The 22,737-nt window shown below is 34.4% G+C and overlaps 1 protein-coding gene across 2 annotated transcripts in view; it reads left to right on the top strand.

Moving 5' to 3' along the window:
• Window positions 1-22,737, top strand: part of LOC145287896 (glypican-6-like) — a 296,452-nt gene that overhangs the window by 254,056 nt on the left and 19,659 nt on the right. For both annotated transcript variants that reach the window (XM_080135836.1, XM_080135835.1), the window contains exon 5: window positions 22,308-22,438. In XM_080135836.1, the coding sequence (XP_079991962.1) occupies window positions 22,308-22,438 (131 nt within the window). The remainder of the gene's footprint in view (window positions 1-22,307; window positions 22,439-22,737) is intronic.

Below are 22,737 nucleotides of genomic sequence, written 5' to 3'. Positions count from 1 at the left end.
TGAATATGATGATAAGCCTTAGGAAACAGACATTTTTTTGTTACAAACTTGCACAAGAATTTTAGTTAACTAGCAAGAAGACTCGACGTTGCTCGTGATTAAATGAAAACAGTATATACTTTTTCGCTATGCTCATAACAGCATAGGATTTTCTTCGTTTTTTTTCTCACTCGCCCCCCCCCCCCCCCGTTGTCCCCTAATATAGTCAAAAGAAGATGAGATGTTGGAAAATTCTCTGAATTAGTCTTATACATGTGCTTTAAATTTCATACGTACAAGGTGCCTTAAATAAGTTTCCAGACTTTTTTGTATGGGCACTTTTATTGATAGTACACACATGAAACTCTAGCCCCCTTCGAGGAAATTGCCTCTGGCTGCAATACACTTGCTGTACCGTTCCAACAACTTCTGGAAGGCCCCATCGAAGTTCTCTTGTATGAGCGTGTCAATGACCCTCATCACAGCCTCTTTCATCTTCTCAATTATCTCATGACGACAGCTTCTAATGTTTTCCTTGAGCTTAGGGAATAACCAAAAGTCACAGGGAGCAAGGTGTAGACTATAGGGAGGATGAGGAACTGTCTTGAAGCCTATCTTGGTTAAATCTTCTGTGACAAGGATGGAGCACCCTTGGGATAAACATTGCACAAATCTCCCACATCTTCAGTTCCTCACAAATAATATCACAGTTCCCACACTGACATCAAACTGCATTTATGGTCTCTATAGACACACGATGGTCTTTATCCATGAACTTCTTTATTTGGCCAATCAACTCTGGTGTTCTAACTTTCTTACTTCTCCCACATCTCTCATCCTTCAGACTCCCTTCCTTCCTTGAATCTCTTATGCCACTCAAAAACTGATGCTTGATTCATGTAAGATGGTTCCAAAGCAGTCTGAAGCATTTCATACGTTTCTGTGGCATTTTTTTTTTTTTTCAAGTTTTAAACAGAATTTTATTGCGTACCGTTCTTCTAAAGTGAACACGCATCCAGATTGCACTTTTGAAATTCACCAGCTGTGATAATCAGGCTTTAGTAGGGTGTATTCCAATTCTTGCTGTAACTGTTCATTTGGACCTGAAATCATAAAAATTGTCCAGTCATCTTATAAGATGTATAGCAATAATATACTGAATTTTCAAGAGTCTAGAACTATTTTGAATACCTGTAAAAAAAAAAAATAAAAAATAAAAATAATAAAAAAAAATAAGTCTGGAAACTTACTTATTTGAAGTTTTAAGGGGTTGCTGTAACAGTGGTTCACTTAGAAGTCGGGGCATATAGATATTCAGCATATGGGGGTAACAGACATTCGGGATCACTTCCATCGTCTTCTTCAAAAGACTTTGTGTATGATTTAAATTACATTAAAAAAAAAATAGGAATGTTTTTTTAAGTTTTAATGCGGTCATCCCCTCATAGCCGCCTGTAGGTGAATTTAGAAATTTAGGACACTTCCATCGTCTTTTCCAGTAAAGTTTACATAAGAATACACTTTAAGATTTTATGTAGTTTCTCTAACCTTTCTTTCTCTAGGGAACGCACAAACCAAACAAATTAATATATATATATATATATATATATATATATATATATATATATATATACACACACACACATGCAAAATGATAACTTGTATTCAACTTTTCAATAGTTTTGTGTGAGAAACTGAGATAACACCAGTTTGCAAAGTAATTGGTAGGTACTTGTACAAGTCTGGTATAAGGTTTCATATCTGAAGCGTTTACTTAGGGAGACCAAAAAACAAAACCTTAGTTATGGTTTATGTGACTGATTTTCTAATTAGCGTCACATAGCACTAATTTGTAACGCCGTTGAGTCTATTCTTAAACAAGTCTTGCTGTTCTGCATGATTCTTCTCACCCAACAGATAAAAAAAAAAAAAAAAAATTTCTTCTGCTAGATAAAATTAAAAATAGAAACCAGTCACCAAAGATAGCTGGAATCTAAAGTTAACCACAGAAGCGTACGGTGCAAACATATGCTTTACCATCTCCTCCACCTTGCATTTTCCGTGATTACCAAACTAGTTTTTTTGGGGGGGTGGGGGGAGTACCCCGAAACTTGTTATTTCAGATGGACTTTTTTGTTAAAAAGGGATTTGGGAGGGGGGGGGTATAAACTTTGTTTTCTTACACCAGTTTGCATTATTCAAGTTTGAAGAAAGTAGGTCTTTGTACACAATTCACAGATCATGTTTCGGATTTTTTTTTCTTTAGATTTATCTCCCTTGGCAATTAACATCAATTATTGCTAAAATTATCATTAACATACCGGTGTTTGTCCAGAGGTTTTACCTTCCCCGCCCTCCAAAATGTAATAATAATAATAATAATAATAATATTAAAAAAAAACAAAAACAAAACAGGTTCAATTCAAAATTCCGTTCAGAGTTTAACAAGATTCATTTAGAGTCAGAGGTTATATCAGCCCGATCATTGTGAGAATAATATTCAAGATTAGAAGAGTACTTTGGAGAAAGGAAATAAAATAACATTAATTGCATTATATTAATATGATAGAGTTGTATTGTAGTTTTTGTTTTACAGCCTTTATCTTATTGTTCATTTCATGACAAAAAGTGCATTCTGTGAAATTGTAATTGAAGACGTTTTGGAATTGTGGTTATTTGTTGTCGCTTGTAGATTTCTTTGATTATTTTTTTATGAGAGTTCTGATATTTTGAATAGATTTGAGAACGTGTTTTTTTTTTTTTTTTTTTTTTTTTTGTCGATAAAGAGTGTAGAACCCCTGTTCCAACAATAACAGCAACTATAGTGAGCACCGGAGAAACTATCTCTATACAACATTCGGTGTTTATTGGTGGAAGTATTTAATACTTATTGACCAATTTTATCAAAATACTAAACCTCGATTAGTCAATAATACAAGAATTTAATTAATCAAAAAGAGTCACCCTGTGAGCCCAGCACCTGCTAGCATTGGATTTATAAATAAAAGGGCAAACAATCTTATCAAAAAACTCAACTTACCAAACGACCTGTACTACACGAACTTCTCGCAGGCAAATGAACTCTGGTTGCTTGCCTCTTGGCAAACAACACAAATCACAATTATGGACTACTAAATACAGCAACAGCTTATACACGATCTCATGAACTTGCTCACACTCAAGACCACAGATATGAACAAAAACAATACTTTCTTCGTCTAGACCTTTTTAACATTTTTTTACCTCTTTTTAGCTCCAAACCATTGGTTGTTTCTAGCGGGACATAAATAAAGTTGACACTATGTATGAATAGACTTTGTCATTATTTTTTACTTTTATGCCTTTTTCATTAATAGTTTTTTCCTCTTTAGAGTCACCACTTATAAAGGTCCGAAGGCCACTCAAGGATAAGGGTGGTCGGTAAGACAACACCACAATGATCGTTAGTGGTGGAAATCGGATAGAATTTGACTATTTAAGAGGACGGCTCAACAAGAATTTGTTTAAATTGAACTTGAAAGCGACCATATAGTTAGCTAGGAAGCAGTTCTGCTGTATTTTACTCCACAGATGGACAGTTCTAGTAAGGAAACTTTGCTCAGGAAATTCTGGTTTAGCTTTAGATACAGATAGAGAGTAGTGGAAATTGTTGATAGTGGTTGTAGTTAAAGGAGTGCTTCCTAAACGGTAGTATTGACTGTTTCCTCAGATGAGACAACTTCTGTGAAAGCAGAACAGCTTCAAATTCAATTCAAAGTCAATAAAATGGCGGCCACACCCCACTTCTCGGTCATAAACCTTGTATTTCATTAAAGTATTGAACCACCTACTCTGATTACCTAGATTGATTCAGATGATAGCACCCGTCTATTTCCCCCCCCCTCCTTTCTTTAATAATAGGGGAACTCTACTGAACCCCAACCATTGTTGTTCAAATGTCTTATCAGCATTTCTTAATCATTTGTTGCTAAGCAACCACTTAGCTACTGAAAATGAGTTACTGCTTGAGGCTAAAGATTTGACCAGTTGTTCAGTCAAGATCTTCTCTTATTATCACAGGTCAACTTTGAACCTTCCACCTTCTTCTCGGGAGGAGAAGGGGGAGGATATGCAAGAAGACAATACTACCTGAAGTAATAGTAATAACGAAAATAATAACTCATTTGCTTAGCTACATGCGTAGGTGATCGCATAATGCCCCTATTTATTTATTTCACCATAGGGGACAGAGTTAGATATAAGGTCGGTTTTTAATGTGGGGGAAAATCAAGCCTCCCCTCCCCACTAAAAAGAAATCACTGAATTGCTACAAAAATTAAAATTGCCCCAGTCTAGGAAGATTTTTTTTGCCTGACCGAGAATAGAAAATATTGTAACATCAGAACAGATTCTACACTTTGATTTCTAGCTAAAGTGTCTCGTGTCTAATGGAGACAAAATGCTGTCAATTGGGAAATGGGAACAGATTTCAGTTTTATTTTGATTCTTTGAAATTTTGTAACAAGATATTCTCCATGACTGAACTATAACTGGAAGAATGATACTAACCGATTCTATGTAAAAAGGAAAGAAGAGGGAAGAGGAGTGATAAATATTTCTTTTTACTCTACTCCTACCTTGTTATTTTTTGTTTCTTTTTTGTTAATATCTTACCTTCTGCTTCCTATCCTCTTATTTCTATTTCTTTCCTTCCTTTTTTTTCACATACATAACTTTTGTGTATTCAATTGGTTTCTTCCATTTCCTCTTCTACTCCTTCCATTTCCTCTTCTACTCCTTCCATTTAATCTTTTTCTAACTTCACTTCTTCTTTCTTTTCCTCGTTTTCGTCTTTTTTATCTACTTTTTTAGTCTTTTTCTTTTTTTCCTTTTTTTTTACCTCTTTACTTGTTTCATTTTCTTTTGCGGTTTTTGATTTTCTTATCCTCTTCTTTTTTCGACTTCATTATTTTCTATTACTTCTACTCACTGTCTTCATTTTTAGGTTTTCTTTGTTAGGTTGTTTTTTTTTTTTGTTTTGTTTTTTTTTACTTTGTAATTTTCTTATTACAGTCTCAGCAATTTGCAAACGATACTAAACAACGAGCATAAACATTGAAGATTATCTGAACGATGCAAGTAAAATACTAGAAAACTGCATTAGGCAAAATAATTTAAAAACACTGTCCAGATTAAAGACAGAAGGGTGCATCGAAACTAAAACATTAAAAAAAAATTGGAAAGAGAATCAACTACATTTTTTTTTTTTACTAATGATTAGGGCTATGACAACAGCATATTCTTTTCCTTGTTTTGATTCTCAGGTATATAACCATTGATATCTTATATGTTTTTATGTAGTTCTCGGTTGATTGTGTCTGTGTCGGATATATACTCGAGAGTCAAAAACAATGAAAAGAATATGCTGTTGTCATAGCTCTGCTAATGATTCACCACAATCAAGGCTAAAAAGATACTCACTGATAAGTGTTAATGAAATGGATATAGTTTCAGATGATGCATATTATGCGAGTATCAAAAAAAAAAAAAAAACCAACTCGAAAAGTACATTTTAGTCCTTTTGATTATGTTGTACGTAAGAACTTGCTCTCCTCACATTTTGTATCGGAAGAGTTAAGGATAGGAAAAAAAAAAAAAGCTTTTTCCCTTCCTTTTTCTTTTAAATTTACATTTTAGGAGCCACATGTTGTAGTACATACATTGTTTTTTCAATTCGAGCAAATTATTGAACTCTCCTGAAAACTAACTTAATCAAATATTCCTCTTAAAAAACAACAAAAAACTCAAAGGTTTATTGCGTTGTTCCAACTAAATAACTGTTCAGTAATTCGATAGAGTAACTGTTTGGCATATTACTTTAAACAGGATTTTCGGGTTTGTATTACTGTACACATAGATTCGAAAAAGTTGTCAAAAAACAAATATATAACAAATAAATGTTATCAAAGGCAAGATAAGTTACTTTTCTACCAAACTGGATATATTTTTTGTGTTTATATTCAATGTAACATGTTCATTCAACTCGAAAAACATGCAGTGTTTACCGATGTATTGGAAAATTCAAAATGGCGCCCGACTCTCTCTTTAACACGGTAAGTTTGGGAAAAGGTGTTATAAATAATAAACTAGACAAAATACTATTAAAAAACCATCGAATATGTCAATTTATGTCACGGTAACATATATTGAGCAAATTTCTAAGAGTATTTTGTCTAGTTTATTATTATTTTTCCCGAACTTACCGTGTTAAAGAGAGAGTCGGGCGCCATTTTGAATTTTCCAATATATCGGTAAACACTGTATGCTTTTCGAGCTGAATAAACATGTTACATTGAATAAAAACATGAAAAGTATATCCAGTTTGGTAGGAAAGTAATTTATCTTGCTTTTAATAATATTTATTTGTTATATATTTGTTTTTTGACAACTTTTTCGAATCTATGTGTACAGTAATACAAACCCGGATTTTCTTATCCATTTATGTACATTTTGTGGTGTTCAGATATCCAATAGATATACAAGAAAAAGAAACAAAAACGATATTAATTTTATGCATTTGATCTATTTATTAATCTCTATATAGTCTCTCTCTCTCTCTCTCTCTCTATATATATATATATATATATATATATATATATATATATATATATACTATATGCCTGTCTGTCTCCATATTTTCAAACTACCTCCTCCGAAACTAAAAGTCACAGAGCAGTTCTGGGGGTCTCAAATGATTGGATTTTTTACGGGCCGTTCTTTTGTGGGTCGTTAGCCGGTTAAAATAGTTTTTAAGGCGTCAAAATTGAAAAAAAATCAAACATTTTCTACATTCATCTTCGTTTATTTTTAATTTTTAATCAGTTCATATGCGTGTCGTGTTGGTACAGTGGTAACGTCACTATCTTTGAATGCTACAGTTTCGGTTTCGATTCTAACTGATTGCATCCAAATACGTTTTTTTTTAATTTGAAATCACGACTCTATAATAATATATACGAAATCTGGACAAATTAAAATATCATGTTTTAGCGTATTTTACGCCCGGGCAAAGCCGAGTGCCTCCACCCCCCGTTAGTCTAATATATAAAAGGCTATATGTCAGTTTGTCTGTCTCCACATTTTAAAACTATCTCTTCCGAAACTAAAAGTCGCAGAGCAGCACTAGGGGCCTCAAATGATTAGATTTTTTTGTATGGGTCTTTAGAAATAAATTAAAAAATAGTTTTTAAGGGGTTATAAATGGGTCGAAATTGAAGAAAATCGTTATACATTTTGTACATTCATCTTAGTTTATTTTTAATCTGTTTATATACGTTCACGTTGGTACAGCGGTAACGTCACCAACTGTGAATAATTGTGCTTTCATTTTTGATTCTAGCTGATGGCATCCAACTTTTTTTTTTTTTTTTTTTTTTTTTTACTTTTCAAATCACGACTCTAACGAAAATCTGAACAAATTAAAATATCTTATTTTATGACCGGGCAAAACCGGGCGGTTCCCCTCTCCCGCTAGTATAACTTAAATTGCAATGGACCAACCCCCAGCAGTTGCACCTAGGTTTAGGCAATCTATAATATAAATCTCACTTGTCTGTTTAAATGTATGCTTGCATGGCTGCCTAAAACTTTTGATAGAGGCGACAGATTTTATACGAGATAGGTATCGGTTTGAAGCTCGACCTTTCGGACGACAAATATCGAAAAATTGGCTAAAAACATTAATTCCTTCACCATCAAATGGGCACTTTTTTACGGGGATGGGTCTCTTTTCACTCACCGATATTTTCGAAAGTCCTCCCCTCTTTTCGATTGACTAGCCTTAATTTAAACCTTCGCCACTTCCGGTTTGGCGATGGACATAACAGCAAAGACACCACCTTCTTTTCCTCTTTCGCGGTATGGATTCAAGCCTGCTTGCCTACTCTACCCCCTTTTTTTTCTCTCAAAACACACCTCCAAACATCCGGGCAATGCCGGGCACCTAGGCTAGTCATCTAGAAAATAGATTTAAATTGCTGCTGTTGATGTTATATGCTTGAATCGCGTCTGCTTGCATTATTATAGGAGCAACTGGACTCATGAAAAAGAATTTCAAAAGCTTCCTGGCAAATATACCTGGTGAACCAAGTGCAAGAAATTGAAACAATTGCACTTAAAAAGATCTTTCGGTTGGAATATCTGAGTTAGCAGGTGAATGTTTGGCATCCGGTCGGATGCTCCATCCCCAACTTGAACAAACTGATCAGAAAAATGATTTTTTTTTTTTTTTTAAAGGGACGGTGAAATAAATTTATCAACTTTTTTTTATTATTGAAAACCACGTTTATATACGTGTGTGACAGGCATTCCGAAAGTAATGCCTCCTATTTTTTATTCTGCCCAAATAGAATCGAAGAAGATTGCAAATTGCATTGTTATGATGACTGAAGTTATGCATTCATGACCTGAAAGTTTCATCTCTCTGTTGCAAATATTGACGGTGTGAGACTAAGGAAGCAACTAGTGTCTGTAGGTATAAATTATTTGTATTTTTTCAAAACCTCTAGCCTTGACGGAGGGGAGATTAAAACTTGCTGCTATGGTTTCAAATGATCTGAAATAACAGCAAGGGGAGACTTAATTCCAAATATTTCTCGTATGTTATAGCTCCCCACTTTTGGAAATATGGTACGATTATGAATATCTCCACTATCAAATCTTTATACACTGTGAAATTTACTTTATGTATGAAAATCAAAGAGGGGAGATATAACATGAGAAATGTGTGGAACCAAGTCTCCCCTTGCTGTTATTTCAGATCATTTGAAAGCATAGCAGCAGGTTTTAGTCTCCCTTTCATCAAGACCAGAGGTTTTGGGGAAATATCAGATATTTTGTAATTCATATGCAAAACTAGGAAAATAAATGACTATGATTGAAGTATTATTAAAGGTGCAGTATTTTTCCACCTACAAAAAAAATCCTTTAAAATTCACACTATTAGAGGTTTTCGAGGGACTGAAAATGAAAACAATAGTTAAAATCACAGGAAACAAGTAATTTTAATGATACGAATAAAGTATAGTTTTAGAACATGGGGGATCACTTTTCTAGATTAATTCAACATAAAATAAACACCTGCTTTATAGCCAAAGTGCCCATAAAGTAGGTGCTCATTTTACGTTAAATTAATATAGAAAAGTGATCCCCACTTGTTTAAACAATGTGCGATCTTGAGGGCAAATGTCACGTAACACACTACACAACTTAGCTTTCCAACGGATCTTTCATTTGTTAAATTCTGATCAATAGTCACCGAGATTTCGAACTTATAAAATTGTTCCAAAAAGTGGTGTGTGTGTGTGTGTGTGTGTGTATATATATATATATATATATATATATATATGGATACATCTATACTCGTAGCTAAATTGAATATTGAAATGCTCATATCTTTAGTTCTACATGAAAATTTGCAGGCTTTTTGAAGATTATAATATTATTCTATGGTTAAAATTATGACAATTAGTAAAAAAGAACCTATATTTTCAAACTGATAAAATGTGCCCATATTTGCATTTGTGTGTGATATATATATATATATATATATTAGTGTTCTAGCAGGCCAGCTTTAGTTTTGCTATTTCTGTTTTCTGCTCTGTGACCTTGCCAGGTCACTAATATTAGACATCCTTAATTTTAAGTTTTTTTTCTTTGCAAAGTTTCATGTGCGTCACTCTCCACTCCATGCACATTTAATAACAGAAAACTAATAGATGACCTAAATATCTATATCTCAAATATTTCCCATCGAGCTTTCAAAAATTAAAATCCCCCCTCCCTTTTTGATGAGAATAGAGCTTCGAGTACCTTCTTGATATCCATGTCCCCCCTCCCCCACTACCATAATATTATCTACATTCAATATATAGAAAGCTGTGTGTGTGTGTGCTTTATCCACCCAATAACCGACCTGTGTTACCTGTCTTTGCTGTTCAAGTATGATACGCTATCTTTTCTGCATCTTTTTGAAGATTCTTTCTTAACCCACTCCCTACGGTTACAGCTTATCAAAATCTCACTTAAAACCTTTTGAGTTTGAAGATTATTGTTTGTGGGGTGATCCCTCAGGGTCAGATAGTAGGTTGTTAGCAAGCTGAGTACAATGACTCGAAAAGAAGATTGAGAAAGAAAGAGATAGATTCTCACTCAGTGCTTTTCACCTGTGATCTTATGCCAGACTTGGATTAAACCATGGGACGATCCCAATATTTTTCCTTGATTCCGATATAATTACTGATTTCGATTCTTAAATCGTCCGAAATACGAACTTATATTCCATTTGTTAACGGAAGGGAGGTAGCTGCGAGGCCTCGTCCATTTTTTTTTTTTTAATAGCATTTTTGGATTAAAGAAAAAAAATTATAATTTTCTATTATTGTTGAATTATAATTTTTTTCTTTTTTTTTTAATTGAATGAATTTAATTCCAAATATATATTGTTCTGTGGGTAATTCTGCAAATATACAGACTATTTAACACTCATAAAAAAGTTATGAAACACTTGCCTATAGATTCATTCTGTACTCAAAACCATATAATATGGAAATATGTACTGCTCTCTCTTTATTCTTTTTCCCCTGGGTAAAAAGTTCATCTTTATATAAAAAAAAAAATGAAATAAATAAATAAATCGGTTTTACGAGGGCGGGGAAGGGAGTGAAGGGAAAATCTAACGGTTGAAGAAAATGACGTTTGTGTCTGTTTCTAGGCAGACAGTAACTCCACTAAATAATGTCTACGGAAAAGATATAGAATCGTAAATTAGCATCTCGTTTTAAATTTAGCTTGCAACCACAAATCAACAGATTTTAGGGCCATTTTTAAATAAGAACACCAGACCTTTTAACTTTTCTGAAAATTTGTAAAATATTTTTATGAGATATATATATATATATATATATATATATATATATATATATATATATATATATATTAGCGAGAGAGAGAGAAGTTCAAATATATCGAAAAAAAATAAACTTAAAACAAACATTGTCTATAAGCTAGAGTTTTATAAATATACATCAACATTTAAAATAGCCTACATAAAAGCAATTATGTTTCAGTATAGCTGTATCTCATCAGGGCCAGAGCTATTAATACTATTAATAATACTATTAATGGCTATGGCCTTGATGAGTTATAGCAGTACTGAAGCAAATTGCTCTTCTGTAGGCCATTTTAAATGTTATGTCTACTCTCACTGAACGTCTGTGACCTCTGTGAAAGGCGCTGATGAAGAAAATATGAAATGCACATACACAAAAAAAGAAAATAATGATAATTCAAAATAGCCTCTGAAACGATCGTACGTCAGATCATTATTGGCCTGAATTTTAGGAACAATGATAATAAATAGTGCAAAATTATTGTTGTACCTCATATATATATATATATATATATATGTATATATATATATGTATATATATATATATATATATATATATATATGTATATAATGTGTGTCTTATTGGATTTTCAAAGTCATGGCAAATGCTCGACTGTGGTCCCCTCTTGCCAAACTTTCTTAAAAAAAAAGAAACACTCGACTTGCTGTAACCACTATATACGATTTCTCACATTATCTGTGCCTACATCTAAACGTAGATTCCACGAACAAAGTTTCTTTCTCCAAACTGTCCACCTTTAGGACACTGTTCCATTGATCTGCTTCCCGGTTTAATACAACATATTAGTCTTCAAATCAAATGTAAACAAGTTCTTGTTGAGCCGTCCCCATAAATAATCAAATTGTACCCAATGTACACCATCAGTGATTGATTACAACACTACCACTTTACATTCATTAATACTTATCCTTGAGTGGCCTTCGGGCCTTGATAAGTGGTGCCTCCCAAGTAATAAAAAAAAAAGTCAAATCTAAGTACAAAAAAAAAAAAGAAGAGATATATAAGGGATGCATTTTCGAGCCCTTAACGATGAATTAAACAGGGGGCGTCAATTTATAGGGAGGGTAACCAATTTACATCCTTAAATAAAAAATAAATTCGGGAAAAGACGGCACTCGATAAAGAATACAAAATCGCTGAGTTTATATAAAATAAATGACATTCATTTACGGGAAAGAAGTATTAAAATAAAGTGTTCCAACATATGTTTTCTTGCGTTTGAACGTTGAATTCATTTAAATGATTATTGGTGTGCGGATTTTGTGTGCATGGCACAAAGTTTGAAAGTACTGATTTTTATGACGGGTGTACCGCAGGAAGGCTTGGGGTGAATATAGCTATTTTCTGGTGGAAACGGTCCATAATCCATATAAGTAAATGTGTGTGTGCTCGCATTGTAAGGACAGTGGTTTGCGATACGAAAAGGAGGTTTGAGTTCACGCTGGATGTGATGAATTTCCACGATGGGTAGTTAGTCTGTGGCCCACGTAAAAACTATGATGGGCTGTTTTAACGTCTCACGAAGACGGAGTCTCCTCGAAAACGTGTTGCTCTTGAGAATTTAGAGGGAGAACTGTTTTGATTTTGGCCGTTATGATGCCCGCTTGCTTCGGGACTGATCACCGTATTCAAGCACGAAAGAGCGTAAACATAGTTTGTTTTTTTGTTTTTTTTGCTTTTATGTATGCGTGTGGTCGCATCGCAACGTCGTGTTCCTACGCGTTTTTAATAATGCGTAAGCGTTTCAAAGTGGTGATCGCTGTAGAAACATGCCCGCCTGTCATTTATTTTGACCCGATGTAGCGGCTCGCTACAGATACTTATTGAAACAGATTTATTTTATTATAGGCTTCGTTTATGAAAAAAAGATTTCAACTAGAGAAAAGGTTCTGGTATGTAGGTATCAAATCTGATGTTTACACGTGGATACACAAAGAGACTGAAACGTTAATTCTTCTATTCAAGCAATAGACATTTTTCTTTTCTCACTTTTTAAGTTAATCTCTATAGGAATAAAATTAAAAGACTGTTTCATTTGTGTTTCACGCCTCTACTTGCGTATTATTTCTATTGTTTGCTATTAATCAAATATTTTTGAATAAAAATTACTATAGAGTAGAAGAAAGCATTTTGAACTCCTATTTAAAAAAAAATAATAATAAAACACTTTCATGCGAGATTAAATCCACCACAATGCGTTTGAGTAAGACGTTTTCATTTTTTGTAAATTGCTAAAAAAAGGGGAGGGATTATTTCGTGATCCTATCAAATAGAAAGCGATTTAATCTCGCTTTAAAATTCTTAGTAAATTTCCATATATTAAAACGTTTTTTGAAGCTAGTTCCATCCAATAATTTTTATAGATATATTACCGGAACTTGATCAGTTATTGTTTTATAAGAATTGAATTCAATCGATACCGTAGTAGTTGAATTTAACTTTAAAAATCCAATCTCTACTATTATATAAAAGTCACTTTGTGTGTGTGTGTGTGTGTGTGTGTGTGTGTGTGTGTGTGTGTGTGTGTGTGTGTGTTCCTCATAGGTTCCGAAACAAGTGAACACATCTTTTGCAAATTCTATACAAAGCTAATTTATGTCTGGCAGTGTTCTTAGATATGTGTTGTACAGAAATTCATCCGATAGGTATCGAAAAAAAAAAAAAAAAAAAAATCCGATCCTAAAAAGTCTTTCTTCTCTCATAGATAAAAATTTTTACAGAGAAATATTTTACGTCACACCAATGTAACCTTGGCTGGTGTAACATAAAATATTCCCCTGTAAAAATTCTTTTTTTATCTATAAAAGAAGAAAGACTATTTTTAGGATCGTCAAGCCCAAATATCAGCTGAAGTGATATTGTAAACAAACGCAGACGGAATTTGATGAACGACGTTATTTATTTATTTTTGCGAATTAGTCGACTGGGCAAATAATTCCTCATAATATATAATAATCAATAGAAGACTGCGTATGCATGTGTTAGAGGATCAATCTGCATAAAGTAAAATATCACGTGTAAGCGTATTGTACGACCGGGCAACGCTGGGCGGCCAGCTAGTTAAAAAAACTAAAATAAAATCATTCCCGGCTAACGCTAGGTAAGGATGCCCCCCCCCTTTTTTTTTTTTTTTACTTTTTTACTAAAACAAAGAACAAGTGACCACAGAAAAGTCACAAGGAACAAGATCTAGACTATAGGGGGATGAGGAACTGTTTTTATGCCCATCTTGATCAAGTAGTCGGTGTCGGTATATATATATATATATATATATATATATATATAACCATTTAAATCGGCTTTACAAATGCAATTACTTTGGTTCTGACACGTAATTTTATTTGTCTAAACTGATTAATATAATAATTTATAACGTTCTATCTAGTATTGAGCACCTTAGAAAACATATATATAATTGATTTTATTATTAATATGTTTGAACTTATAAAATTGATTATATATCTATAAAAGTGAAATTGTGCGTGTGTGTGTGTGTGTGTGTACATTTCCCTACCAAACTACTCGGTCAATTTTCAGTCTACAGACTCGAGATTTGACATAAGGAGTACTAAGATTTGAGAAAATCGTTTTAATCGATTTTCGGCCAGAAATTTGCCTGTCAACAGGTCAAAGTTCAACGATTATACCTTTGAAAATTCTACCAAACTCCTCTGCAAATTTTGAGTCTAAACACTTGAAATTTTAGATGTAGGTTACTTGAACAAGGATCGAACTTTTTAATTTGATTTCAGCCCAAAACAATAACTGTTAAGGTGTTAAAAATTCGGGTCAAGGTTTAAAAAATTTGACCTCTGCAGTCTCTACCAAATTATTCAGCCAATTTAGGTCTAAATTCAGACATAGGGCAAGCTTTTTAATCGGTTTTTGGCCGAAAATTTGACTGTCAAGGGGTCAACATTCAAAAGATTTTACCTTTGCGGTTTCTAGCAAACTATTCAGCCAATTTGGGGTCTAAACATTTGAAATTTTGCATAAAGGGTATTCAGAAATGCAGTAATCAATTTTTGGGCGGAAATTTGGCAGCAAAGGGTTAAAAGTTTACAGAGTTGTGTTACAAGAACAAGTCGCCTCTTCTTGTGAGTAAATATGAGATAGGATAGCCGAGGATTCGAACCTGTGAAGCTAGGATTGGAATTGAGAATTCCGATCATAAGTTAAAATAAATACAGAATGTTATTGAAAATGGAATGTAGAATTAACCATTGTTTAGTTCACATAAAATAGATATTTGTTTATTGAAAAAGGAATGTGATAATGCAATTTTGTTCTGTTAAAGAAATAAAAATAAAATAAGGAATTTGAAAACGAACAATGGAAAATATTAAACATTTGTAAAGTGGGTTAGGAAAATTAGGTTAGAGAAATCGCGTTGTAAACATGTGAGGAGCAATGCATGCTTGGACACGTGAGGCATGTCGGGCCACGGGATCGATATGCACGTGTTTGGTCATGCAATGACGTCATGAGTTCTCAATATAGAGAGCTTTGGGTCAGTAAGTCAGAAGTCAAGTGAGTCAGAGGAGTCAGGCCAGGACAGAGTCGGACAGACAGAGCTGACATCGAATCTTGGAAGCGAAGGGGAGAAGAAAGACATCATGTAGAGACTTTGAATTCCTTGATAGAAAAACATCATGTAGAGACTTTGAATTCCTTGATGCAAAGCCATTGACCGGTCGAATGGAATAAACGAACAACTTCATAATTTTGTATCTGCGTCTTCGTGTTATGTTATTCAACTGAAAGGTATTGTGAATTTGTATTATAGACTTGTGTTCCACTCATCTGTAATCATAAGACTGTGTATAAACTCATTTAAGAATGTGTCTCTATCATCTTAAGAATGCGTCTCCTCCTCAGCTATTATAAATAATGAATGTTCCTTCATTATGATAAAAGACTGAAATCCTCATCTCAAAAATAGGTAAAGAAATATGTGTTAAAGAAAGATAATGTTTATAGAAACACTCCCGGAACTTTCAAACGTATAAATTTCAATCTGTCTATCAATCTCTTCTATCTATATATCTAATCTCTCTCTCAAAGTGTATTACATGTTCCCGGCAGTATTAAAACGTACCCTCTGTCTCTTTATATATACCGATCTGTCACTATCTCTCTCACGAATATGAACAGTTATTACATAACAGTTGACCTTTGCAGACTCTACCAAACTCCTCCGTCAATTTTGGGTCTAAACACTTAAAATTTTAGATGTTTTTTATATATATATATATATATATATATATATATATATATATGCACACACACACACACACACACACACAAATATGCACATAAAGTTATGAACAGTATATAGGACCCGAGCAAAGCCGGGCTGAACTGCTAGTGTGTGTGTGTATCTATATCTATAATATAAAGCTGAACGTCTGTGTGTGTGCCTGGTCACGAATAGGCTCCTGTATGGTTGACTATTATAGAAAACTGATCACATATAATGATAGATATATCAAGACACAGGAATGGATATGTTTGATCTGGCATAATGATGATTCATTAAAATTGTGGTGTCTGCATACGCGTCTGGTCCACAAAGTATGGAAATGAAAAAATTTTAAAATTAAAAAAAACGTTTACAAGTGTTTTTGATATAGATGTACATAATTTGATAAGCATGTTTTAACTTAAATAGGGATGGTATAAAATTGTGGGGTCTGCGTTCGCGCCTGGCCTCCATAGAATGAAAATAGACACAAACTTTAATAAAGACTTTTCATATCTACCTGCGTAAGTATACTATGATAATTATATTTCAGTTTGAAGAAATATGGTATCATAAAATTATGGGGCGTTCGTTCGTGCCTGACCGCCATAGAATGGAAATATGTCACAAAGTTTAACAAGGTTTTTTTAATATAGATCCACAGAATATTGTGATAAGTGTTTCAGTGTGAACAGGTATGGTATAATAAATTATGGGGTTTATCTATTTTATTTTTACTTTCATCATATTTTGCTTTGGTTTTTATGCACCCAAATTTGAAGCTATCTCTTTACAACCCTTCCTTTTTCATAACCTATCATATTTTCATAAATCAGAGTCCATTTTCTGTAGGCTGTTTTTGAACCCAGTCAACGACGGGTACTTTTGCTAATATATATATAAAATCACATTCATGCGTTTTATTTCTTTCCGGAAATCATCAGTCTGGGAAATGACTGTTCTGCTGATCTCACGATTCGAACCTCAAAACCAAGTCACCTTTTAACTTTAGATACGGCTAACATAATGGCTATCGGGCAAAGGAGATAACTAAAGTCTATTTATATTTTTAGCAGCTGGCATATCTAGTAGATCGTCACAGCATTGTTCAACTATCCAATTGGATGGAGCATCGCATTTAAACATTAACTTAGCAGCCTATTTTTACTTCTCTTAAAGGACTCATCTTGCATTAAAGGGCTTATGAACAATATCATGAACATTTTTTTTATTCTTATATCTACATACACATGTACTTCATCATTTTTCGGGAATCTTCAGTGTGGAGCACTTGCTTCTCTACTATAAGAAAGAAACCTAATTCTCTTCCCTCCCCACCGCCAAGGTGTCTCATTCTTGGATGGTGTGTTATTCTTTCAAACAACCCTTACTCTCTATCTGACTAAAAAAACTAAGCGAAAATTCCACGAGAAAAGCGCCCCCCCCCTCCCAGAACTGCTCACTTGTGGAACGCAATAATGTAGGATTGCTTCTCAGCTGACTTCGACATGATCATTTTCAAGTCCAACGTAAGCAAGTTCTTGTTGAGCTGTCCTCTTAAATAATTAATTTCTACCCAATTTCCATCATATATCATCACGATGTTGTCTCACCTGACACTCACTAACCTTTATCCTTGAGTGGCCTGCAGGCCTAGAGAAGCGGTAACCTCATAGTAATATATATATATATATATATATATATATATATAAGACCCCAGGGAGGGGGGGTCTGTGTTCATTTATATCCTTGCTATTCAATGGACAACCATGTATATTCCTGGCACAAATAGAATTGAATGTTGAGTTAACCATACACAACCACCCACCCACCCTGCGATCTTTTTCACTCCAGATGTCCAGAAGTGAAATGGGCAGATTTCTTGTACACTCTTCTTCCATCCAAGAGTATTATTTTTTTTTCTTTTAAATTTTTAAACGCACCTCTCCCATCTCTAGACCGAAACGTTTCAGAAAAAATGTCTTTTTTAGTTTCCTTGTGTGTGTGTGTGTGTGTGTGTGTGTGTGTGTGTGTGTGTGTGTGTGTCTGTGTGTGTGTCTGTGTCTGTGTGTGTGTGTGTATTTATAAGTTCTTAAGAATGTCCCTCCCTGTTTTATTTATTTATTTATTTTTTTTGTATTAAAACAGTTTTTAGGCGGCTTCTATTAGCCGTCTTCCAGAGTGAAGATTTTTATTCTGAGAGGCTAACTAACTTCACACATCGGTGAGGAGGAGAGAGGGTAATATACGCTAAAAAAAATAAAAAATAAAAACATGAATCGGTCTGAGAGTGCTGGAATGGAGAAAAAAAAATCGTAAAAGAAACAAGTTTGGTGAGATTTTTAGCAAGTGAAGCATTTTTTTTTTTTTATGCTAGCTCTTATGGAATCATTCTTTCTGCTTTTTTCCTTGTGTAATTCCGCCATTTTGCATTGATAGCTTAAATAAATACGTAGAAATATTTGAAGCTCTGCTCTGATAAAAATTCATTTCAAATCTAACAGTGTAAATATTAATTTTAAGGAATCTTACATATTTCTCACCATTTCAAAATATGTTATTATCGAATAAACTCTATGAAAGTATATTGTTCACATGAACTAAAAACAATTGTTTATCAAAAGTGCTCAAATACAGGTAGTTGCCTGTCTAGCCGCTTTAGCATAATGGTTCGAAGCCTTGACTGTCGTACGGGCGGTCGGGTTTCGATCCTGACTTGAGGTAGTTGCCTGTCTAGCCGCACTGATGAGCTGTGATACAGCGATATAGTTCTTTATGTGGATGACATATATATATTAGAACTCGGGATACGGTGGTTTCAGGTTACGATGTGGAATACAATGTTTTCCTGACTGGTTACGGTATTTGCCCCGCCTTACGGTGTTATATATTTATTACATTTTCACCCCAAACAAGGCACAGTTCCAGTTTGATGTAGAGAACTACTATCAGGGATATGAGTTGCAGGGATACTATGTAGGGAGTTGAGCAGCAAGATGTCTGTTCACATTACATTTTAACTTATGCAAGGCAGTATAGTTGGGGAAGCAGGAAACCGGAAGGGAATTCCATAATCTAGCAGTTCTGGGGAATAAACTATTAGAGTAGGTGGCTTTCTTACATTTGGGGATCTCTACTGTGTAAGGGTGAGACTTTGCTGCTTGTCGGGAGTATCTACGTCGAGGGGATTCAAGGGCTAATGGTTTGTCAAAACATCCACCTTTAAAATACTTGTAAAACAGCCAGAGAGGATGCAACATTTCGTCGATGGGACAGAGGATGAAGCTTAGGTGACAGTTCAGGACCTATCAGGTTGACGACTCTCTTTTAAACCCTGTCCAGGAGTGAGAGACTAGTAGCACCCCAGCTCAAATGTGACAACAATACCTCGTACATGGGAAAATGGTGGCCTTGTAGAGGTACAGAATACTTTCAGGCGTAAGTAACTTTCTAGACGGTAGAGAAAACCCGCCTTCTTCACAGCAGCCTTGGCAATGCTCTCGATGCATCTGTTTCAACTCCTGCTTCCTGCAAACGTTAAATTGAGGAGTTTGTAAGGAGTACTTTCAGGTTATGTATCTTTAGCCATAGCTATTGGTGGTTGAGAAGCTTGTAATTATTGAAGGAAACAAGCTTAGTCTTGGCAGTATTTGATTATATACATGTGTGCTATATACTGTACTGTATTTTGTTTCTATTTTTTAATATGTACTGTATAAAATTTGGCTTAGCCCCCCCCCCCATACGGCGATTTCACCAACCCTGGAATGAATTAATGCTGTATCTCAGGGTTATACTATGTGTGTGTGTGTGTGTGTGTGTGTGTGTGTGTGTGTGTGTATAGTCATCCACATGCTGCTTTGCTGTATTACAGCTCATCAGTGCGGCCAGAAAGGCAACTACCTGTATTGAGCACTTTTGATTAAAAAAAAAAAAAAAAAAATGTTTTTAGTTCATGTGAACAATATACTTTCATCCCTGTACTGATGACAAAACTATTTAAAGTTGGAAAAATGTTGTATCGTCTCAGAAACGATCGTACACCGATTGATTGTTGACGTTGAGTTGTTGATGTGTAAATAAATTATTTTTTTTCCAAAAGTTATTTTGCCATTTGCTTTATATATCTATATAAGTGAAAATGTATGTGGGTGTGAGGACAATTCTCAACCTACATACTCAACGAATTTTTGATCTACCGACTTGAAATCTATATATATAAAAGCCAAACGTCTGTGTGTATGTATGTATGTTTGTTTGTAACGCTAAAACTTTTGAAAGACGGAACAAAACTTGACAAATTTGGTATCATATCGAAGCCCCATCACCCGGATGACAAATATCGAAATTTCACGTCAAACGGACCACTAGAAGTTGGTCAACTGATCAGTTATCTTCGAGGGGGGCCCCAAAAAAACCTGTCATTATCTATATATATAAAAGACAAATGTTTGTTTGTAACGCTAAAACTTGAGATGAAAGATTCCTCTCCCCTAAGAATAAAACATATGTTCAATATCTGCTTTTGTTTTTTCATTGTTTATACGGTCCCGAGCAACGCCGGGTAGCCCTGCTAGTTTGGTATAAAGGGTATTAAGACGTGGAAAATTTTAATCGGTTTTCATCCAGAAAAAAGGCTGCTAAAGGGTTACAATGGGAAAATTGGTATGTGGGGAGGGGTCGTTGTTTTTTATCTTTCAACTGTTTCACTAATGCGCATGCGTGAATCGTTCACATGACAGATTCTTTATGTCAAGAATAAGTAGGTTTGAAAACACTTTTTAAAGATCGTATCAAGCTGGCCTAATGGTTACCGTACTTGACTCACTGTCTTTATATTTTGGTTTCGATCTCAGCTCGAGTTTTTTTTTTTTGTTTTTTTTTTTTTACTTACAAGAAGTGAACTGCTTAAAAAAAAAACAATACTCGCATGCACATGCCTCAGTTTTTGTATGACGTAAAATATATTTATGTGTGTGTGTGTGTGTATATAACTCACTATGTCTTCATATTTTCAAACTATCTCTTCTGAAACTAAAAAGCGAAGAGCAGCACTAGGGGCCTCAAATAATTGGAGTTTTTATGGACCATTCTTTATTAAAATAGTTTTTAAGGGATCAGAATGGATCAAAATTGAAAAAATCGTTATACATTTTGTATATTCATCTTAGTTTATTTTTTATCAGTTTATATGTGTATCGCGTTCCTACAGTGGTAATGTCGGCAGCTTTGAATACTACAGCTCTCTTCAGCCAATACTCATCTCAGGGATGAGTATTGGCTGAAGAAAGCTTGATATGGGTATCTAAAACGGTCCTAATTATCGGGTTTGAAACCGACGGTACCAATGACTTGTCTCATCTAAAAACTTTCTCTAAACTAAATATAAATAATATGCACTTATTTTCGGATTTTCCTTATTATTGAGCAATCTGCTGCATTTCTTTTTCAAACACACACACACACACATATCTATATATATATATATATCTATATATATATATATATATATATATGTTTTCTTCCACTGCAAGAACTTAGACATTAGGGTTGGAAAGTTGGGATTGAGAAGTCCATGCCTTCTAGGAAGGGCACTTTGACCTGTAAAAAGTGTCTGGACAGCCCTATCAGCATTCCTCAGTAAGAACACCTCAGGCGATTAGCAATCAACATACCCCTTCCAAAAAGAGAAGGCAAAGCCTGGGAGGGTGGACCTTCTAGAACTTCATAGAACCAGCATTACACCGCGATCAACAGAAACCAGGTCATTACAGGAATGGTCTCTGATGATTTTGGCGACTGAGGATAAAAAATCCCTGGCCGCTGCAAATAATTATTCTTTTATGCTACAGACACTAGTGTTTCATGCTGATGCAATCATCAGTGTGGGAGGTGACAATCCCTGCTGGTCGGGAGATTCCAACTCAGCCATGAAGCTACTTTTGACTCCATTTGCTAAGCCTGTATCCCCGGGCCATCAAACAACTGCCACAAGAATGAAGGGAATTAAAAACTAATAAACGCAAAATCCTGGCACAACACAGAATATTTGAACGAATAGAAGTCGTGAACGTTGCATGTATGTTTAACAAATATTGATGGTGAACAAGTCACTTTATTTTTGTTTTGTTATTCAGATGCCCTTAAGATGCTGGCTCGAAGACTTGATGGACCATTCAACATTGAAGCAGTTGTCGACCCAATGAATGTGAAGATATCTGATGCTATTATGACATATCAGAGCAAGGCAGACTTTGTCTCAGCAAAGGTAAGAAGACTTACGCACACACATACATACACACATATATAGGTATATTTTATTTCAAAAATTTTACACAATGGCAGAAATTAAAAAAATATATATATTATGCTCTTAGATATGTATATATATATAGAGAGAGAGAGAACGAGAAAAATCTCAACTTTATAGGGAGGTGTGTGTGTGTGTGTATATATATATATATATATATATATATACACACACACACATATAAAGTTGAGTTTTTGTTTTTCTCTTACTTTTTCTATTGGTATTTATTTGCTTCCTTACAAAAGCAAAATGTGACA

Source organism: Euprymna scolopes, chromosome 11 (assembly GCF_053919585.1).
Source record: "Euprymna scolopes isolate OS-2025 chromosome 11, ASM5391958v1, whole genome shotgun sequence".
NCBI lineage: Eukaryota > Metazoa > Mollusca > Cephalopoda > Sepiida > Sepiolidae > Euprymna > Euprymna scolopes.
The sequence above is the reverse complement of the archived record's forward strand: the minus strand, read 5'-3'. Positions and strand labels throughout refer to the sequence as shown.